We start from the raw sequence: 19,300 nt of genomic DNA, 5'->3' as shown, positions 1-19,300 counted from the left end.
TTGTCAAGTTCTTGACATCCGATTCACCCTATGTTCCACCTTCTACTGATCCAGCCCTGGTTTTCACGCAAACTCTTCGTACAAACTTTGTCTTCTGGCTCTCTCTCTCTGTCTTCAATGGCAACTTAGAGAAAGAGTGTGTTAGAGAGAGAGAGAGAGAGAGAGCATGTGGCACTGAAGAGCCTTTTAAGCTATTCCCCTCTCAGTGAGAAATCAAGCAAGAGAGAGAGAGAGAAAGCAAACTTTCCCTCCCACAGTTGGACTTTTCCCAGACTTGAGTGCTGGAATGGATTTCCTCTGATACTTTGGATGTCACTGCACAACTGTGGCGTTTATGCACAGAAGGGATCTTTAAAGTTTTGTTGACTGAGCATGTGTATGTGAGGCGCGTGTGTGTGTGTGTGTGACAGGAGTGTGCTAGGAGCTATGTCAGGTGTTACACGGAAAGGTTCTGGGAGACCAGGATATTACTACAGACTCCTGGGTCGAACGAGGCTACAGAGACAGCGCAGCCGCTCCAGGAGTAGAAGTAGAGCCACAAACAATAGGGGTAAACATCTTGTTCTAACTTTACTACATTGTTTCTCAAATATTTCCTCCCACCTTTTAAGATCCTTTTACCTGTTTTTAATGGTGTAGTATAAATATATTAATAATTCCCATAACAGTTACATTTCTCACACTTACCTGCAGTATGTTAAGTTTGTGTGTGAGCTTTCTGTTTTTGCCACAGTAGTAAAACATCATAACAGCCCGTCTATTAGAGTGCAACACAGTTATTACCACATTGTTTATGGCAGCACTCTTCTGAGTACTTTTTTTTTTTGCCTGAAAAAAGCTTTTTGTACTTTATTTTAATTCTGAATAAGAGCATCTTTCAATGAATGAACTCTAAGAAATATAACTCACTTTAATTTGCACTATTCTTTAGATCTAAAACACTGGATGCAAACACTTCCCTTTTTAACCACAAACTATTTTAGAGTTGCCATTAATGTTTTTCTGTTGGAATATTGTTTGGTTGCTTGTGTGTGTGTATTAATGGGGAAAAAATGTGAGTGATGCTCAGATATTGTTGTCTAATCACAGTTTTTCAGTTGTCAAAGTGTGAGTCTGTGCATTAGTAGTGGGATTTTTTTATTTTTTTTTAGATTAAATTATGGAAGTAGGTAACTGTTTTTGTGCATCTTTTAAAAGTAATTGACACATTCACTCAGCCAATTCATTCAAAAACATCTAATTAATACAGTAACCACATGCCACTACTTTATGTTGCTTGGCAATGCTGAAAGACTGAATCTTAGACTTTGGAAGTTTTTTCTTTTTTTTTTATATAATATCAAATTTGACAAATGTTTTTATTCATAACAGAGACATAGTACTGTGATGTCAAATAAAGTGTTTCATGAATTTTGTATAAAGCAACATCAACATTGAGAGATCATGGTGGCCTCTTGTCTATGGCCTGTGGCTGTTTTGACATTAAGTTCAAAAGCATATTGTATTTAATGCAAAATTTTGTTTTATATATCATTTCTGAATATTATGTTTGTTTCCATCTGATCTTGAATAAATAGTTCCTTGTATAAGAAACTTAGCCACTCTGTCAGTTTAGTGTTAGTTGTAACACCTAAGTATTGGCGGATAAAACGGCAGAAGCCGTAAAGTAAGTTAACGAGCCCTCACGCGAGCGGGTGGAGTGAGCGCCTGTTTGTGGAGAAGCTGTAATTTTGTGGTTAAACAACAAGACAGGTGACCAGCCACAAGTATTGAACCTGACACACCAAAGGCGCTCTTACTCACACAATGTTCCAAACCAGTCAAGCAGGAACTCCAGTACTTCAGTATGGCCCAACAAGCTCCAGCTCTCTCTTTCTCTCTCACACACACGCGCCGAGTAATTTCAGATGTGATGGCTGAGAATGGCTTCTTTAAACTCTCATCCAGGTTATGGCTATCTAGGCTCATTACTCAGGGGGTCGACTGAGATCCCTGAGTCATTCAAACTTAATTCAGTCACTGAGAGAATCGATTCATGTAGTAGATGAGGTGCTTTGTGATGGGGCTTTGTAATGGCACAGCTGTTTTGGGGACTTGGCAAGCTCAAGGTGACATCACTGTGGTAAACTTTTGAAGTAAAAGGTTTGACAAAACAAAAGCAGTGATTTATAAAGAGTTTCTAACATTTAGGATAGATGTCTTGAACTCTGTATGTTTGTTTATTTGCTTGAATGATAATCATATTTTCTGTTCAGTGTCACAAAATTTTAGTTTGACAGAGAGAGAATCAGGAAGTTTTCCAGCGGGATGATTGTCATTGAAGATTTTGCATGTTTTGTGGGTGTGGATCTATTCAACTGTCAAGCTGTATGTTAAAAGATCAGTTCCTGTTTACTCTTCAGCGCTTATTCATGTTAAGTAGGGATAATATTGCAATGTCTATTAGTGTTGGGCGATATGCTCCATTGTCATATTGTCCTATCATCAGCTTGTGAGATCACGGATACATGATATCATCATGCTAATTTATTTAATTATTTACTTAATTACTTTTGTAGCCGGAGGGTGAACTAACTCCAGTGTACAGCTAAAAGCAGCCTAATTTTAGTGTAATCAATTAACTATACATATCATCTTTTTAGTCAAGTAGCATATGGATGTCATATTTTTGTATTTAACATGATCACAATTTAATAAAAACATTGTAAGCTATTAGTTATAATTCTTACCCTAAGTTATTCAGCAGCTACAGAAAACAAGCAAAGAACATCACTCACTTCCGTCTAGTGCTAATTTATGCATTTTTAAAAATCACTCCCGTTATAATCAGTATACTATCTATCGCACATACATCTGCACTTTGTTGTTTATCTTGAGAGAATTCGCACGAGATCAGAATTCAATCAGAAGCGTGCACTCAACAACAAAACTCTAATAGCCTTTAACTGGCCAGTCCCTTCATAAACTCAACAGAATCACGTGTGACTGGTTATAACGCGCAACACTGTAAAAACGCGTAAAAAGAAATATGATGCAACAAATAAGCCCTAATATTAATTAGATAATAATACTAGCCTAATAATAATAATCACCATCTTGATATCATCAAGGGCATCAGCCACAAGCGATATTTCTGGCTATCGTTGATACATACAGTGGTGTGAAAAAGTGTTGGCCCCCTTCCATATTTTTTATTTTTTTGCATGTTTGTCACACTTTAATGTTTCAGATCATCAAACAAATTTAAATATGAATCAAAGATAACACAAGTAAACACAACATGCAGTTTTTGAATGAAGTTTTTTTTTATGAAGGGAAAACAAAATCCAAACCCACATGGCCCTGTGTGAAAAAGTGCTTGCCCCCTAAACCTAATAACTGGTTGGGACACCCTTAACAGCAACAACTGCAATCAAAGCGTTTGCGATAACTTGTATAACTTGCAATGAGTCTGTTACAGCGCTGTGGAAGAATTTTGGCCCACTCATCTTGGCAGAATTGTTGTAATTCAGCCACATTGGAGGGTTTTCGAGCATGAACCACCTTTTTAAGGTCATGCACAGCATCTCAATAGGATTCAGGTCAGGACTTTGACCGGGCCACTCCAAAGTCTTCATTTTGCTTTTCTTCAGCCATTCAGAGGTGGATTTGCTGGTGTGTTTTGGATCATTGTCCTGCTGCAGAACCCAAGTTCGCTTCAGCTTGAGGTCAGGAACAGATGGCCGGACATTGTCCTTCAGGATTTTTTGGTAGACAGCTGAAATCATGGTTCCATTTATCACAGCAAGTCTTCCAGGTCCTGAAGCAGCCAAACAGCCCCAGACCATCACACTCGCACCACCATATTTTGCTGTTGGTATGATGTTCTTTTTCTGAAATGCTGTGTTACTTTTACGCCACATCTTCCACACATCTTCCAAAAAGTTCAACTTTTGTCTCGTCAGTTCACAGAGTATTTTCCCAAAAGTCTTGGGGATCTTCAAGATGTTTGCTGGCAAAACTGAGACGAGCCTCTTTTTGCTCAGCAGTGGTTTTCATCTTGGAACTCTGCCGTGCAGGCCATTTTTGCCCAGTCTCTTTCTTATGGTGGAGTCATGAACACTGACCTTAACTGAGGTAAGTGAGGCCTGCAGTTCTTTAGATGTTGTTGTGGGGTCTTTTGTGACCTCTTGGATGAGTCGTCGCTGCGATTTTGGGGTAATTTTGGTCGGCCGGCCGGCCGGCCACTCCTGGGAAGGTTCATCACTGTTCCATGTTTTCGTCCATTTGTGGATAATGGCTCTCACTGTGGTTCGCTGGAGTCCCAAAGCTTTAGAAATGGCTTTATAACCTTTTCCAGACTGATAGATCTCAATTGCTTTCTTTCTCATTTGTTCCTGAATTTCTTTGGATCTCAACATGATGTGTAGCTTTTGAGGATCTTTTGGTCTACTTCATTTGTCAGGCAGGTCCTATTTAAGTGATTTCTTGATTGCAAACAGGTGTGGCAGTAATCAGGCCTGGGTGTGGCTAGAGAAACTGAAATGTTTTAACAGGGGGGCAAGCACTTTTTCACACAGGGCCATGTAGGTTTGGATTGTGTTTTCCCTTCATAATAAAAAACTTCATTTAAAAACTGCATGTTGTGTTTACTTGTGTTATCTTTGATTAATATTTAAATTTGTTTGATGATCTGAAACATTAAAGTGTGACAAACATGCAAAAAAATAAACAATCAGGAAGGGGGCCAACACTTTTTCACACCACTGTATACTATCGTTTATCAGCACAACCCTAATGTCTATGTGTGCATGGAACATGGAAAGCATGTTAATGTTACTATTATTATTGTTATTTCTTATTTATCTTGTCCTCCAGTAAGTAACCAGTATTTCAGAGTGTCGAATAATAAAAAGTAAAACATACACACTCATTATTTTTCGTGTGAAGGTGCACGTCACTTGTGGGATCATGCAAATTGAGTGTACACGGAACAGAATTATGAGCTTTGTTATCTGCGGTGCTTGTTTGGGTTCTGCTGACTGATAGCTTATCAGTTCATGCATGACAGAAGATGGCGCACTTTGGATCTGAATATTCAAATACTGCACCAGTATGAGGTAATGGCACCTCCATGAGCTCACCTGAGCTCAGCCCTATTAGATGACCAATTACGCACACACCTCACATGGGGTGGATAAACACACATACTGTAATAACCCTGTTTAAGCACGTTTAAGAACATGCATAGGACTGGAGAGAAAATCGTAGCCTATGTATTTTCCAGCACAGCCAGCTGCATGTGAGTGTTTGTGCAGTGTGTTCTCTGTCTAGCTCTCCCTTCCTTCCTCCCCTCTGTTCATTTTTGATAATACAGCATTACATCACCACTGTATCAGCTGCTAAACGGACAACCTGTTAAACACACACACACTGACACAGCTGTGTGAGCAATAACCTGTTCTGGGAAGAGTTCAACAACAGCTTTTCCCATAGTCAATGCGTTTTGCTATGCTATGGTTTTTAATATCTGATTAGGAAGCGCATGGGAACGTGATTAGTGGGCTTAGCGGTGACTGACAGTTGCGTGCATTATCTCACAGGAACGCGATGTCAGAAGATTATGGTGGAGAATGTGCTGTGCTGCTGATGTAGGACCATCATACTCTAGATACGACCAAGAATAAAACTGGGAAATTGGTGACATTGTTGGAGTCGTCAGTGAATAGTTTCTCTGTCAGAACAAATGATTGTGTCTGTGTTTGGAGCGTCTGATGCTCATATGTACAAAAACACCACTGATCCTCACAAACTTCTCCAAAACACGCTTCTTCAGCGAGCATCCGTTATAAAACACTCGTTGTACATTCATTTTGACAAATAAGTGAGTATACTGAACTGTGTTCAAGCCGAAATATTAGAGTGTGCACATACACGGATTGTTTGGGAATCAAAAATAACAGATACACACGAGCCTAATGTACGACTCCTGTACTGTGTCTCTAAAATCATCTACCTTGATTATAATCATCATCCATAAAAACTTTACTAGCGCAACACTGGCTTGCTTTATCCAGCCTAGAGCTGTAGTTTTCAGATTATGTGCTCATGCAGTGGTCGGGTGTTTTAAACCACTGTTCAATCTGTAATTCACACAGCACAATGAGAAAACGGCTTGAGCGGCTCTGAAACACAGAATACTACAGAATATGCACAGGTGGTGCTGGTATTTTTTTTATTGTTTGGTTTGAATTTATTTAAAGTCTGTGTAAAGTCAATATGTTCTGAGTTTTGTCACACCACAGAAAAATGTGTTATTAACCACCCAGCCAAATTTGAATGCTAAAAAAAACAGCCAAGTAAATAAAATAAGGTATCAAAATCTTGAAAAAATAAGCAGTATTCTCTGCTCTCAAACGCTAGGGTCGTGTCCACTGGCAGCGCTGAAACAATGCCCACTTGCGGGAAAGCTGCCGTCTCTCTCAACTGTCTTCCTCTAGCAGCTTATTTAATAAGGAGACCGAACTGTTTTGTAAATGATCGCAACCAGGTATTATGCATTTACGTGACGAAGGCATAGCTAGCTAACAAACTGTAGGCTGTAGTAATTAACAATAATGACAGTAACTCACGATTGAGCCGTGAACCACTGATGCTAATGCGCTCTAGTTATTAGGTGTGTTCGACTTGAAGCAGCGCTGCAGAACGATCAAAGTACGGCAAGAGCGATTCGAAAGCATCAGGAGCGTCTGCTTTCTGTAGCTCTCACTGTACTTTGATGTCACACACCGGTCGGTCTGCAGCGCTGCTTCAAGTCGAACACGTCTTATAGTGTTGGGAAAGGGGCCGTGCTCGGTGGCTCGATTGCATCATCGAGTCATGATTTAGACCCGCCCAAAAAATCCTGATCACGAAAATTGTGAAAAACTGTTTAACGGTCTAACTCCACAATTAAGTACTACATAGTTCACAGTCTTTGTAACATGTTTCAGCAATGCATTTCTAACATTTATAATGTGTTTACAAACAATTCTCAGAATTGACTTTACACAGACTTTAACATGTTAATCATAAAATTACATAAGACACCCCACTGGTCTAGTAGATATATTGAGCCTTGGTGCTCATGTGGGAAATATGAGGTTGAATCCAGCTCACATTACTTTGCAATTCACACCTCTTCTCATTGTCACTTCTGTCATCCGTGGCCTAATAATTGGCGCATGTGATTTGATACATTGCACCATGGTACTAATGTGAACAGTGTGATGTTAAATCTGGCTTGCAATATTTTTGGAGACCTTTCCCGTTTCTTCTCCAGTCTTTTTCAGACTTGTTGTCATACAAAACTGTAGCTTAGCAACTGGTGCATGTGATTTGATACATTTTGCTTTGGTGCTCTCATAGGCAACTTCCAGCTCCAGAATCCAGTTCCCAGCATTTTCCTATTCCCACCTCTTCACCCCATCATTTCCTGTAATCTCTATTATTCATAGAAAAAAAAAAATAAGTTAACGCATTCATAATCAGAGACAGGTGTTGTAGCACATCAAATGTGTTTTGTGATGTGGACACACAATCTGATATTATTCACTTTCTGCAGCTCAACACGGATGAATTCATCATACTCTGTGCCGAGAAGTGAGGAAATACAGTTGCTTTGCAGAATGCTGTAGGAAATGTTGATGGGTTTGAGCCGGAATTCTGCTGAAGTTTCCATTAAGCGTCACATCTCATCTGTTTATACAGGAAACTAGGGTAAATACCACTGCAAAAAAAAAAAAAACTTGTCAAGGTTTACAGTATGTCAAAGAGTAATCTGATAAAAAAAGTTTTCATAGGGTGTTTGCATGTCTGAGTTTTACAGTTACAAGCTATAGTGTAATCCAGAGAGTGTAAGCTTAACAACAGAAGATCTAGGTCAGTCTGGAAGGTCGAAACAGACAAAGGAAGAGAGTGAGAAAATGGGAAAAAGAGCTTGATGAAGACAAGAAAGACAGGAAATAAAGAGAACGAGAGAGGTGAAAGGACAACAGAGACCATGATTAAACAGGAGGGAAACTGAAAGCTTTGTCAGGATGGTCTGATAGCTGAATGTTGTGCAAGAGTCTGTAAGTCAGTCAAATATTTTTAACTAGTTCATAGTTGTGTTAGTGATTTGCTATTGTTGGGTCTCAGTGTGTGTGTGTTTTATGTCTTAGAATGTCTGTTTTCTTCAACCTTGTGTGCAAAAACCGCAACCTTTCATTTGCTGTGCTTCCCACACACATATCATATGTTCACATTCACACTCTCTATGTCTCTCATTCACATGAACATCTGACCAAAATAATAATAATAAAAAAATCAACTTCTCTTTTTGTTGTTCTTTTAGTAACTATTGGCTTGAAAGAGTTGTACTTTCAGTTGTATCCTTTCCTCTTTACCTTAGTGGAAGTGGTATTTCAAAAGACCGGGGCCACTAAAATAAAGGTTTGAAGTTCAGTCACTTTGTAGGGATGATCCAGGAACTGGGCGGATACTGAGATCACAATTCAGGCACTGTGCAAAGCCACTAAACCAGATTCTGCTCCAGATGGATTGGCCCTGTTATTAGTCTTCTGTAAGTTGTTTTGGGCAGAAAGCATGTGGTGAGTGGTTCGTTAATTGGATTCGCTTCAATCATGAGTAGTCTGACATACCACAGACCCCTGTAGAGAACAGATCGAGTTCATAATGTGCCACCTGGCTTCATCTCTGACTCTTTTACTCATTGTGCACTGCTACTGTTTACTCATTTAATGCACTTCACTGCATTGCATAACAAATGGTCATTAGACATACAACTAACCGGATGAGATGAAATCAAATACACGTGTCCGTGTATGCTAATGCTGCATTGTTAAATTGCACACACTGGACTTTTTGGATAGATTACAACATAGATGTTTGGAGAAAAAGAGAAAGAAAGGAAATTGGCCTCCTGTCAGACAGATGTACCGTCTCATATTATTTTCAAAGAGCTGACAGGTGGGCATCTCTTCTGCGTATGTGTGCACTCTTTGCATGGCTGTCAAGCACAGTGAGCTTTAGGAGCAGATGCAGAGAGTGTTTGATTAGAAAAAAAAGAACTACTGGACTGTAACCACACACTCTTTGCATACAAAAACCATCCCAATTGTTGTTGTTGTTTTTTTAATAAGGGTGGCACCCCTCAGATTTGCTGCCATGTTGAGATCGCATGATCATCTCAGTAATTCTACTGTTGTTGGACTTTTCCAGTTGCAGAGCAAACTAATTATTCTGTAGTAACCTTTGCTTTTCTGTGATGTAGCATCCACACCAACAGGTGTCAGTGTTTTGTCCAAGACTACTGTTGTAAAAGTTCATTAGGAAGATAAATAAGAAAAATCTAAATTATGTGACGGATAGATTATGGGTTATTATAAACTAAACATTAAATATAACAATTATGCTTTATACAATACAAGAAAAAAAATCATACTATGTGTTATACATAAAGTTGATACTGCAAAGTGAGTACAGCGATGTGTGAGTGTTCTTATGTTTGCTTATTTCTTATTCCTAATCATGTACAGACTCCCAATACACTACCTTTCCAAAGTTTGGGATGAGTGCGATTGTTGTTTTAATATAAATTAATACTTTTAATTAGCAAGAATACATTAAATTGATCAAAAGTGGCAATAAAGACATTTATAAAGTGACTATTTCATTATAAAATAGATATAATTCATTAGTTTTTCCAAATTATATTTCACAATATTACTTGTTTTACTGTATTTTTGATCAAATAAATAATTATTCAAGAGAGAGAGAGAACATAAAATGACTTAAAATGGTGCAGCTCACATCATAAGAATCTTACAACTCATATTTACACGTGTCAATACATTTGTGAGGACATTTTCCAAGGTTTGGACTTTACAATTAAATGTACAATAATCCAGTTTGTCGGCACGTAACAGTGTGTTTCAGAGTTATGTGCGTTTGATCATGAGGCATGTCCTGTAACTTCATTCTCACTCAGGAATGTCCTCTACAGGAAAACCTGGAAACATTGTGTCCCAGCCCACAGCTCAGGAAGTGTGTTTTCTGACCTGTGTGTGTGTGTACGCGCGCGTGCGTGCGTTGATAGTTTGTCTTGTTTCTGTAAGAGAGTATTGTAAAACTGGCTGAATTCTCAGCAGGTCTGAGATGTGGTTTCTATGGGAACAGCAGAGCAAGGCGATTGTCCTGTATGACCACTGGGAAGGTACCTGTCAATCATGTGTCGGCGAGGACAGCCGGGTCTAATGGAAACACATGTTCAGCTCAAGGAGAGAGACAGTTATGCAGGTGTTGGTGTGTGTGTGGGTGGGTGGTCACATCTTGCCTTATTGCACTGTTCTTCAGAGGTTACATCATGACACTGGTTGTAATTTTGTTTAGACATCAAAAGATATTCAACAGCAAACACCTTTTTATCAGCATCTAAGGCTAAATTCAATAAATTGCTGTTTGACATCTCTGACTGAAAAACACGACCTCTGGTGAAGGACTTTTATTTTTATTGAAGTAAAAGGAAAACGTTGTACATAAATAAAGCAGAAATGTATATGTTTTTTTTTTTTGACTAATTGGTCCCTCTGAAAATGACCATGGTACAGTTTTTCTTGACATGGCACCATGGCTAAAAATTTTCAAAAATGTATTTTAAATTTAGAATTTTTCTATTTAAATAGTGGAAAAATTTATATAATCAAATTTTCAATTCTAAAACGTGTATTTAAACATAATTTTGTGCCATGTTGTCAAATACTTCATGGTAAAATAAATAAATAAATATCATACATTCTAAAATGCATATTTAAATGTATATTTAAAAAAAATCAAACAATTTGTCAAATAATTTTAATGAAGTTTAATGAATTCATTTTCTCGATATGGCAACATGGTAAAATTAAAAATGTTTAATTCAATTTAAATATAGAATATTTCTATTTAAATGGTGAAAGAATAATATAATCATATTTTAAATTCTAAAATGTGTATTCAAAAATACTTTTGTGCCATATTTTGTCAAGTACTTTGTGGTAAACAAACAAAACAAAACAAACAAATAAATATGAATTATTATTATATCATAAATTCCAATATGCATATTAAAATTTGACAAAAATCATATTTTTGTCAAATATTTTTAATGAAATGTAATTGTTAATGAATTAATTTGACCTTTAACAATCCTTTATGATGATAATTAGCAGCCCTTGATGCACATATTCAGTTTAATCAGTCCTAAACCAAAAACATAATAAAAACAAATAAATAAATGTTATAGGTTACAGGTAAGTAAATGTTGTCTTATAACACCTGTGTGTGTGTGTGTGTGTGTGTGCGTGTGTGTTTTGTTGGTGTGTTTGTGCATCTTTTTAATTTATTTTTCTCTGCCTGAGCATACAGGTGGTTAACACTTGTAGCAGGACTAAATGAAACCTCAATGATCGTCACCCTAATCTAGAACCACACACTTGGACCGTTTTTTTATTTCAGTTCAAGCAGACGCTCACTCATTCTCTCACAGCTGCATTCCTTCAAATCTTCTATCTTTATCAAGCAGACACTCACACACTGAGAGAAAGTGAAAGCCATCTCTCCCAGATCAAACTACACAGCTCCTCTCTGTTGAATTCTCATTACACATCACCACCGGCTTGATGGAAACTGGTTGACTTGATTGAAGTTTAATAATCTGCTGTTGAAAGGGTTTTTAGAAGGATAATGAGACCTTTGTACTTCCACCTGCTTCTTTTTCTTTCAGTTTTGTGTTTAGCATTTTAAAATCTGTTTTAAAAGTGATCTGAGAAGATATATTAAGGCCTAACCAGACGTTTCCTGCAACATCCTCGTTTTTTTTGTGAAATAATACCAAGTAGCTATCAGGGCACTGCTCACTGTAGAGGTTTTGATAACACTTTTCCACTTTATTCGGTTGTAATTATGGCAACATATAATGTATTAAAATGCACATTATGAATAATTATAATGCATTATTCCCATCAATAATCCTTTATAATGCATTATACATAAAGGCTTTAAGTAAAGTGTTACCAAGGTTTATGTTGTTACCATTCATCCTTTGTCTATTAATTATTACATATTTGTTGCTAATAGTGTATTCATTATTACTAGTTCACCATTGAAAACTTGACTGAATGACTTTCAGGAGCAACCATCATCATCATCATCATCATCATTGTGCTATCATTTATGAGAGGAACAGTGTGTCTCAGATTCATCTCAACAAACTTTCCTGTTCATAAATGTGACCCTGGACCACAAAACCAGTCATATTTTATTATTGAAAGCTGAATAAAGAAGCTTTCCATTGATATTAGGATAGAACAATTTTTGGCAGAGATACAACTATTTGAAAACTGTAATCTGATGGTTCAAAGAAAAATCTAAATATTGAGAAAATTGCCTTTAAAATTGTTCAAATGAAGTTCTTAGCAATGCATATTAATATTCATAAATTAAGTTTTGATATACAGTGGGAAAAAATTATTTGATCCCCTGCTGATTTTGTATGTTTGCCCACTGACAAAGAAATTATCAGTCTATAATTTTAATGGTAGGTTTATTTGAAAAAAAAAAATACAGAAAAACACATTTCAAAAAAGTTATAAATTGATTTGCATTTTAATGAGTCAAATAAATGTTTGATCCCCTATCAATCAGCAAGATTTCTGGCTCCCAGGTGTCTTTTATACAGGTATACTCCTAATCTCAATTTGTTATCTGTATTTTATACACCTGTCCGCAGAAGCAATCAATCAATCATATTCCAAACTCTCCACCATGGTCAAGACCAAAGAGCTGTCCAAGGATGTCAGGGACAAGATTGTAGACCTACACAAGGCTGGAATGGTCTACAAGACCATCGCCAAACAGCTTGGTGAGAAGGTGACAACAGTTATTCACAAATGAAAGAAACACAAAATCTCCCTTGGTCTGGGGCTCCACGCAAGAACTCACCTCGTGGAGTTTCAGTGATCATGAGAACGGTGAGGAATCAGCCCAGAACTACACGGGAAGATCTTGTCAATGATCTCAAAGCAGCTGGGACCATAGTCACCAAGAAAACAATTGGTAACACTACGCCGTGAAGGACTGAAATCCTGCAGTGCCCGCAAGATCCCCCTGCTCAAGAAAGCACATGTACAGGCCCGTCTGAAGTTTGACAATGATTCAGAGGAGAACTGGGTGAAAGTGTTGTAGTCAGATGAGACCAAAATCAAGGCAAACAGCTCAACTCGCCGTGTTTGGAGGAGGAGCAATGCTGCCTATGACCCCAAGAACACCATCCCCACCGGAAACATTATCCTTTGGGGGTCTTTTTCTGCTAAGGGGACAGGACAACTGCACCGCATCATTGAAGGGCATTAGAAATGGGTCGTGGATGGGTATTCCAGCATGACAATGACCCAAAACACATGGCCAAGGCAACAAAAAAGTGGCTCAAGAAGAAGCATATTATAAGGTCCTGGAGTAGCCTAGCCAGTCTCCAGACCTTAATCCCATAGAAAATCTGTGGAGGGAGCTGAAGGTTCGAGTTGCCAAACGTCAGTCTGAAAACCTTAATGACTTGGAAAGGACCTGCAAAGAGGAGTGGGACAAAATCCCTCCTGAGATGTGTGCAAACCTGGTGGCCAACTACAAGAAACGTCTGACCTCTGTGATTGCCAACAAGGGTTTTGCCTTAAGTACTAAAAGTCATGTTTTGCGATAAATACTTATTTGACTCCTTAAAATGCAAATCAATTTATCACTTTTTAAAAATGTTTTTCTGGATTTTTTTGTTGTTTTTCTGTCTCTCACTGTTCAAATAAACCTACCATTAAAATTATAGACTGATCATTTCTTTGTTTGAAGCTGAAAATGAGTTAAAATGGTCTAATAAAACATGTAATGAATACTTTCCCTATAAATGTGAACTTGCAGTACAGTCTTGCACTTGAAGAAAGCTCATGTCCACGTTATTTCTCAGCCCACACAATATACCAGATGGTTGAAATTTGGGAAATTGGGTGAAACGATGCTTGAAAAGAATTCATACTCCTGTTCCCCCTGTGTGTGTGTGTGTGTGTGTGGTGGGATTGGAAATTGAGTTCTGACTGAAGACTTTGCTCAGGCAGTGTCTTGGAGGGGGATCAGTGTGTGATAGTGAGATCAGAGCGAAGCACTTAACATAATCTGTTTCTAGATCTATGTACCTATCCTGACACTTATTGAGTGAGGCAGTCAGTCAGGCTTCACTTTTTCCCAGCATGTGAATTCTGAAGGGCAGTGAGGAACAGTGGGAGGATTTAAGAGCTTTGTATACTGAGGAGGGCACAATAAGGTAGAGATTTGATGACTTTATGAATGGGCTATTAGGACATCTGTGACATACAAATCTTACATTTTGAGCGGAAGATCAGTCACTGAATGGATGTGTTGGCATGGTGATTGTTTATGTGGTATCTGCCAATTTGATTACATGCTGTGAGAGTCTCACAGTCTACATCCACACTTGGACAACATGCTGGGATTTGTGCATGTGGCTTTATTCTTGGCTATTATAAAGCTATCTTTAAAAAATAGGTCTTTATTCAGTTGCATTTTACAAAAAATGTCTGTAAATGTCTATACTCTGTGTGTGTTTGTATATAACGGTGCAGAAACTTCTGTATATGGAACAATCATTTTGTTAATAAGTAAATTTTTCCCTGTCCCTCTCGTCTCACAGACTCTCCACCTGAGAAAACAGGGCGGAGACGTAGCATGCCAGGCTCTGCCCCAGACAAAGCCCCACCCACAATGGAGTCCACTGCCACTGCTACTACACCCTTCAGGGTCACAGTGAGTATTATGTGTGTTTGTCATGTGTAAGAGTGTGTGTGTCTGATCAAACACACTCTGGAATCCAGATGTGATACAAACTGTGCCCACATGCATCGTATCTTTATTGCTGCTGCTACTTCAGATCTTTAGTATTACAATTCTGCAGTACTAATAAACGTTAGCTTTCAAGTCATTTTGTCAAATGCTAATTTCCTACTTGAGGCTATAAATGTGAGCTATGGTGGTGATTTAATGTGTTTTTTAAGTAGTTAAAAAGCAAAAATCCTGTGCACATTCAACCAACGTAATGTTCAGCCTAATAACCAAACAGCTGAAACTCAAGATGGTGATCCAGCCTAAAACCACATACCAAGCCTAATAGTTTAAGTAATAAGTTGAAGTCTGGATCAAGGCTATATTTATAGGCTAGATTATACATCAGGATATTACATACAAATGAATCCCGAACAAGCTCCATTTGAAGAGAATGTTTTATTGATGGGCATCAGGGAAGATTTAACAACGTTTGAATGCTCGCTGTAATTGGTATGAAGTTGTAATGATATGTTTATGAGCGTGAGCTCTATTAGCAAGGGTTGAAAAAACTTCTCATGATTGAAAAGCAGTCTGTTAGCAATCGTTTCAAATTGAGGCTCACATTATGTGCCGGTTGCGGAATTGAATCATTAGCAATCAACAGCAGGTGGTGTACAGTAGTTTCACCCTCTGTATAAAATGCAGTGCGTGTGGGCTTTTTATGTGTTTTTGCTGCTTAGCATTTACTGAATGCAGGTGTAATTACATTTAAATGAGATCTCTGAGGTGACTCGAGGGCCACTTGACCTCTGAGCTTCTTCAAATTCAGGCCCAATTACTCGACTAGCCTTGTGCATAGCTTGCAAATATCTCCTATGAAGTTAAAACATGATTTGTGAACACTGAATTTCCATCACAGTGCTGTACATGTATGAATAGGTTCAAGGCACAGAATGGAAGCCTTAGATATAGTTGTTTTGGGTAAATGATGGAAGATGCCACATAGCTTGATTGTTAATTAGGGAAGTAATGATAATCCCCCTGCACCCCCCGCTGGTAGGCAGTGGTACTGCACCTTTCAGAATAAGGAGCTCGTGAGATTTTCTCCCTCTCTATTCTCCTTTTATCCACCTTTCTGAACTCTTAATCACTGTGCATGAATAACACCATCAGTACCAGGTCTGGTTTTGACCATGAGGAATGGACAGATGTATTGAAAGACCTTGAAGATTCCTATATTAAAGAAATTGTGGTATAATTAATGTACATGTCAAGAAAGATGGATGAATATTTTTGTTTTGTGAATGCGATATATAACCCACTCTGTGTGTGAACTAATGGGTGCTGTGTGTGTGGTAAAGATAGAGTGTGGGAAAAGCTCAAGAACACTGTTTTCAGCAAAGTTTTCTGATGTTTTTTTTTTTATCGATTAGTTACTCAGTAGCCTCAGGTTTGTTTTGTGTTAAACTGTGTCTCACAATTTACTGGATGCCTGACATATACAGTTGACTGAACTGGCAAGGCATTGTGAAATGTATTTATTATTTATTATTTAGCTGGATCAGGGCCGGTGTCCTGCAGAGTTTAGCTCCAACCCTAATCAAACACACCTGAAGAAGCTAATCAATGTCTTCAAGATCAGTAGAAAGCTACAGGCAGGTGTGTTTGATTAGGGTTGGAGCTAAACTCTGCAGGACACCGGCCCTCCAGGACCGAAGTTGCCCATCCCTGAGCTAGATATAGTCATAAGTAAATATTTCAGGACATTTTCCATTGATTTGCTCCTGGCAGGTTTTTTATATATAGGCTTTATTTAATTTCTGCTGCTTGCACCTAACCCAGGCTTTCTCATCTGCTTTCACGTTATGAAAAGGTGAAATGCGTTTCGTAATTTGTTTAGCCAAAGCATCCTTGTGGTTTAACATAGAACTAAGGATGATGGAATCCTGCAAAAATGTGTACCCAAGGGCCTCATGGGACCACGATCCATGACCTTCGTCCACACCAAGGACGATAATGTTCTGTTTATTATAAGAGTGTGTTGCAGTTATTTCGTTTGCTGCTTTAAATGCTCAAGCTCATTAAGTCAGGTGGATTCTAATTGGCTAATATCATTCATCAGCTAGAAAAAAGTTCTGAAAGTGATTGCAACAATATTGTTGCTCTGTGTTGTGTTATGGACTTTACTATTCTCATAGAACTAGAACAATTATTTAAACTTATCCTTGGTGTGAATGGCCCTTTGCAATAAAAGAGCATGAGAGCAGTTTTTGTATAAATACTGAAAAGGGGAAGAATGTTTTGCAAGAATGCACACATTCTTTCCTCGTAGCAACACATCATATGACATTCTCCTGTAAAGTAATTGTGATTTCAGTTATGGTTCATTTAAAAGCATAATTTAATGTTTAACAAAGAATATTGTTTTGAATATTCTCCACATGATTGTGCTGTTGAGCTCCGTTTGATTGACATGGTCTGTGAAGCATTTTTTTTTTTTATAATGTTAAGAGACATTTTTAATCTGATGTTTGCAATCACAACATATGCATTATAAGAACATAACATAAGAACATACAATAATTTGCTACTTGTTAAGTTGAATGGATACTTTTATTCAGTAAGGATGCATTAAATTGATCAAAAGTGGCAGTAAAGAAATTTACATTGTTACAAAATATTTCTTTTTTAAATAAATGCAAAAGAATCCTAAAAAAAAGTTAGGGTTGCAAAAGTGTTTTCACCAAAAATAATAAGACATTTTGAGCAAATCAGATGTGTGACACTGAAGGCTAAATTAATGGCTGCCGAAAATTCTGCTTTGCTGTAACAGGAATAAATGACGTTTTAACATAGAAAACAGTTATTGTAAAAAGTAATGATATTTTACAGTATTATGGTTTTTGCTGTATTTTTGATCAAATAAATGCAGCCTTGGTGAGCATAAGAAACTTCTTTCAAGACGTTTACTGAGCCCAAACTTTCAATGGTAGTGTAAGATTATGTCCAAAAAGAAAAGAAAAAAAACGTCTAAACTGCTGTTCTTATTGCCATTTATTCTAGTCATTTAAAACTAATGCTAAGAAACTGAAAATCAATTAATTTAGGAAATACCAGTCAAACTGATTATCAGTTTACTCTCGACTCTATTCAGAGCACTCGACAACCTGGCGACATGAAATTACAAACCCATAACCTTCTTTGAAGCTTACTGCATCAATATTTTTGCAGTTCATGTTATGTTTGGACAGGGGAGCTTGTTTATTATTCAGATGTCTTCTTGTTATTGTCCTCTTCTGATTTAATTTATTTTTCTTTCAATGCTAACGAACAGTAGGCTGCAATACTCTGATTGCTCTGTGATTAAGACATGTCTGTGTGTAATAATTTGCATATATTGTGACTAGTAATCAGTAGGGTGCTTTAATTATGTAGAATATGCAGATGTGTTAATTGGTAGGTGGGAACGGCCTGCTTTTGGTTTATTTACTAACACTTTCTTTGCTGACTCGCTCGCCTCTCTTTTCCTCCAGAAAATCATTCCACACCTTTTCTTATTCTTTCACTGTTGCGTTTCTCACTTTCTCACATTCGCATTTTTTATCTCTATACAATAGAAGCCTTACAGTGAGGATGAGCGGATCGTATTTTGTCCTTGACTCTCATTCTTTTCTTATAATCCTTCACTCTTTCTTACTTTATGCCTCCCTTTCCTTTGCATGCCCTTGATGCCAACCTGCTGTCTCCATGGTAACTGGTGCCTAAAGGAAGTTGAGTCTTGAGATGGAAAAAATGTGACAGGTGCTTTCACAGAAAAAGAGTGTATAATGTGGGATAATTAACGAGTGAGTGAATGTATGAACTGGTGGTGAAAGATCAATATGAATCTGTCTGTTATTATTATAATATCTGTCCTATTCTCTGTCATTTCCTCATTAGGGGTTTTTGAGTCGCAGGTTAAAGGGCTCAATAAAGCGGACTAAGAGTCAGCCTAAACTGGACAGGAACAGCAGTTTCAGACACATCCTGCCAGGCTTCAGACCAATGGACAACGACAGGTAAACAACAACAATTTTCCATCTTATCCCAATCTTTATTAAAGCTGAAGTGTTTAATTTCTACATCATCACAGAATCTGTGTGTTTGGATAGTTTTAAACCAGTGGTTCTCAAGCTGTTTGACTGCAGTGAAAGCTATTTCTGTGCTTGCTTTCAAATATATAGGCTTATTACAGAAACTAGAAGTGACAATATGTTAAAGTAATTCAGAAATAATACAATTAAAATAATTATGTTCCATAATTACAGGAGTTTTACAAGTTGAATAGATTTGAGAATTTAAAAAAAACTAATTATGACTGAGTTTACTATGGAAGCCCGTTTCCGCCACCGAATAAAAAAATAAATAAAAGGTTATT

The 19,300-nt window shown here is 37.6% G+C and overlaps 1 protein-coding gene across 1 annotated transcript in view; it reads left to right on the top strand.

The window, feature by feature from the left end:
* Positions 1–204: 204 nt before the first annotated feature.
* Positions 205–19,300, top strand: part of LOC306870537 (disabled homolog 2-interacting protein-like) — a 77,093-nt gene continuing 57,997 nt past the window's right edge. Inside the window, exons 1-3 of the mRNA XM_079417849.1 lie at positions 205–550; positions 14,753–14,865; positions 18,823–18,941. Of these exons, the coding sequence (XP_079273975.1) occupies positions 427–550; positions 14,753–14,865; positions 18,823–18,941 (356 nt within the window). The 5' untranslated portion in view covers positions 205–426. The remainder of the gene's footprint in view (positions 551–14,752; positions 14,866–18,822; positions 18,942–19,300) is intronic.

The sequence above is a fragment of the Barbus barbus genome (genome assembly GCF_936440315.1).
Source record: "Barbus barbus genome assembly, chromosome: 5".
Classification (NCBI taxonomy): Eukaryota; Metazoa; Chordata; class Actinopteri; order Cypriniformes; family Cyprinidae; genus Barbus; species Barbus barbus.
Note: the sequence above shows the minus strand (reverse complement) of the source record. Positions and strands in the feature narration are given on the sequence as shown.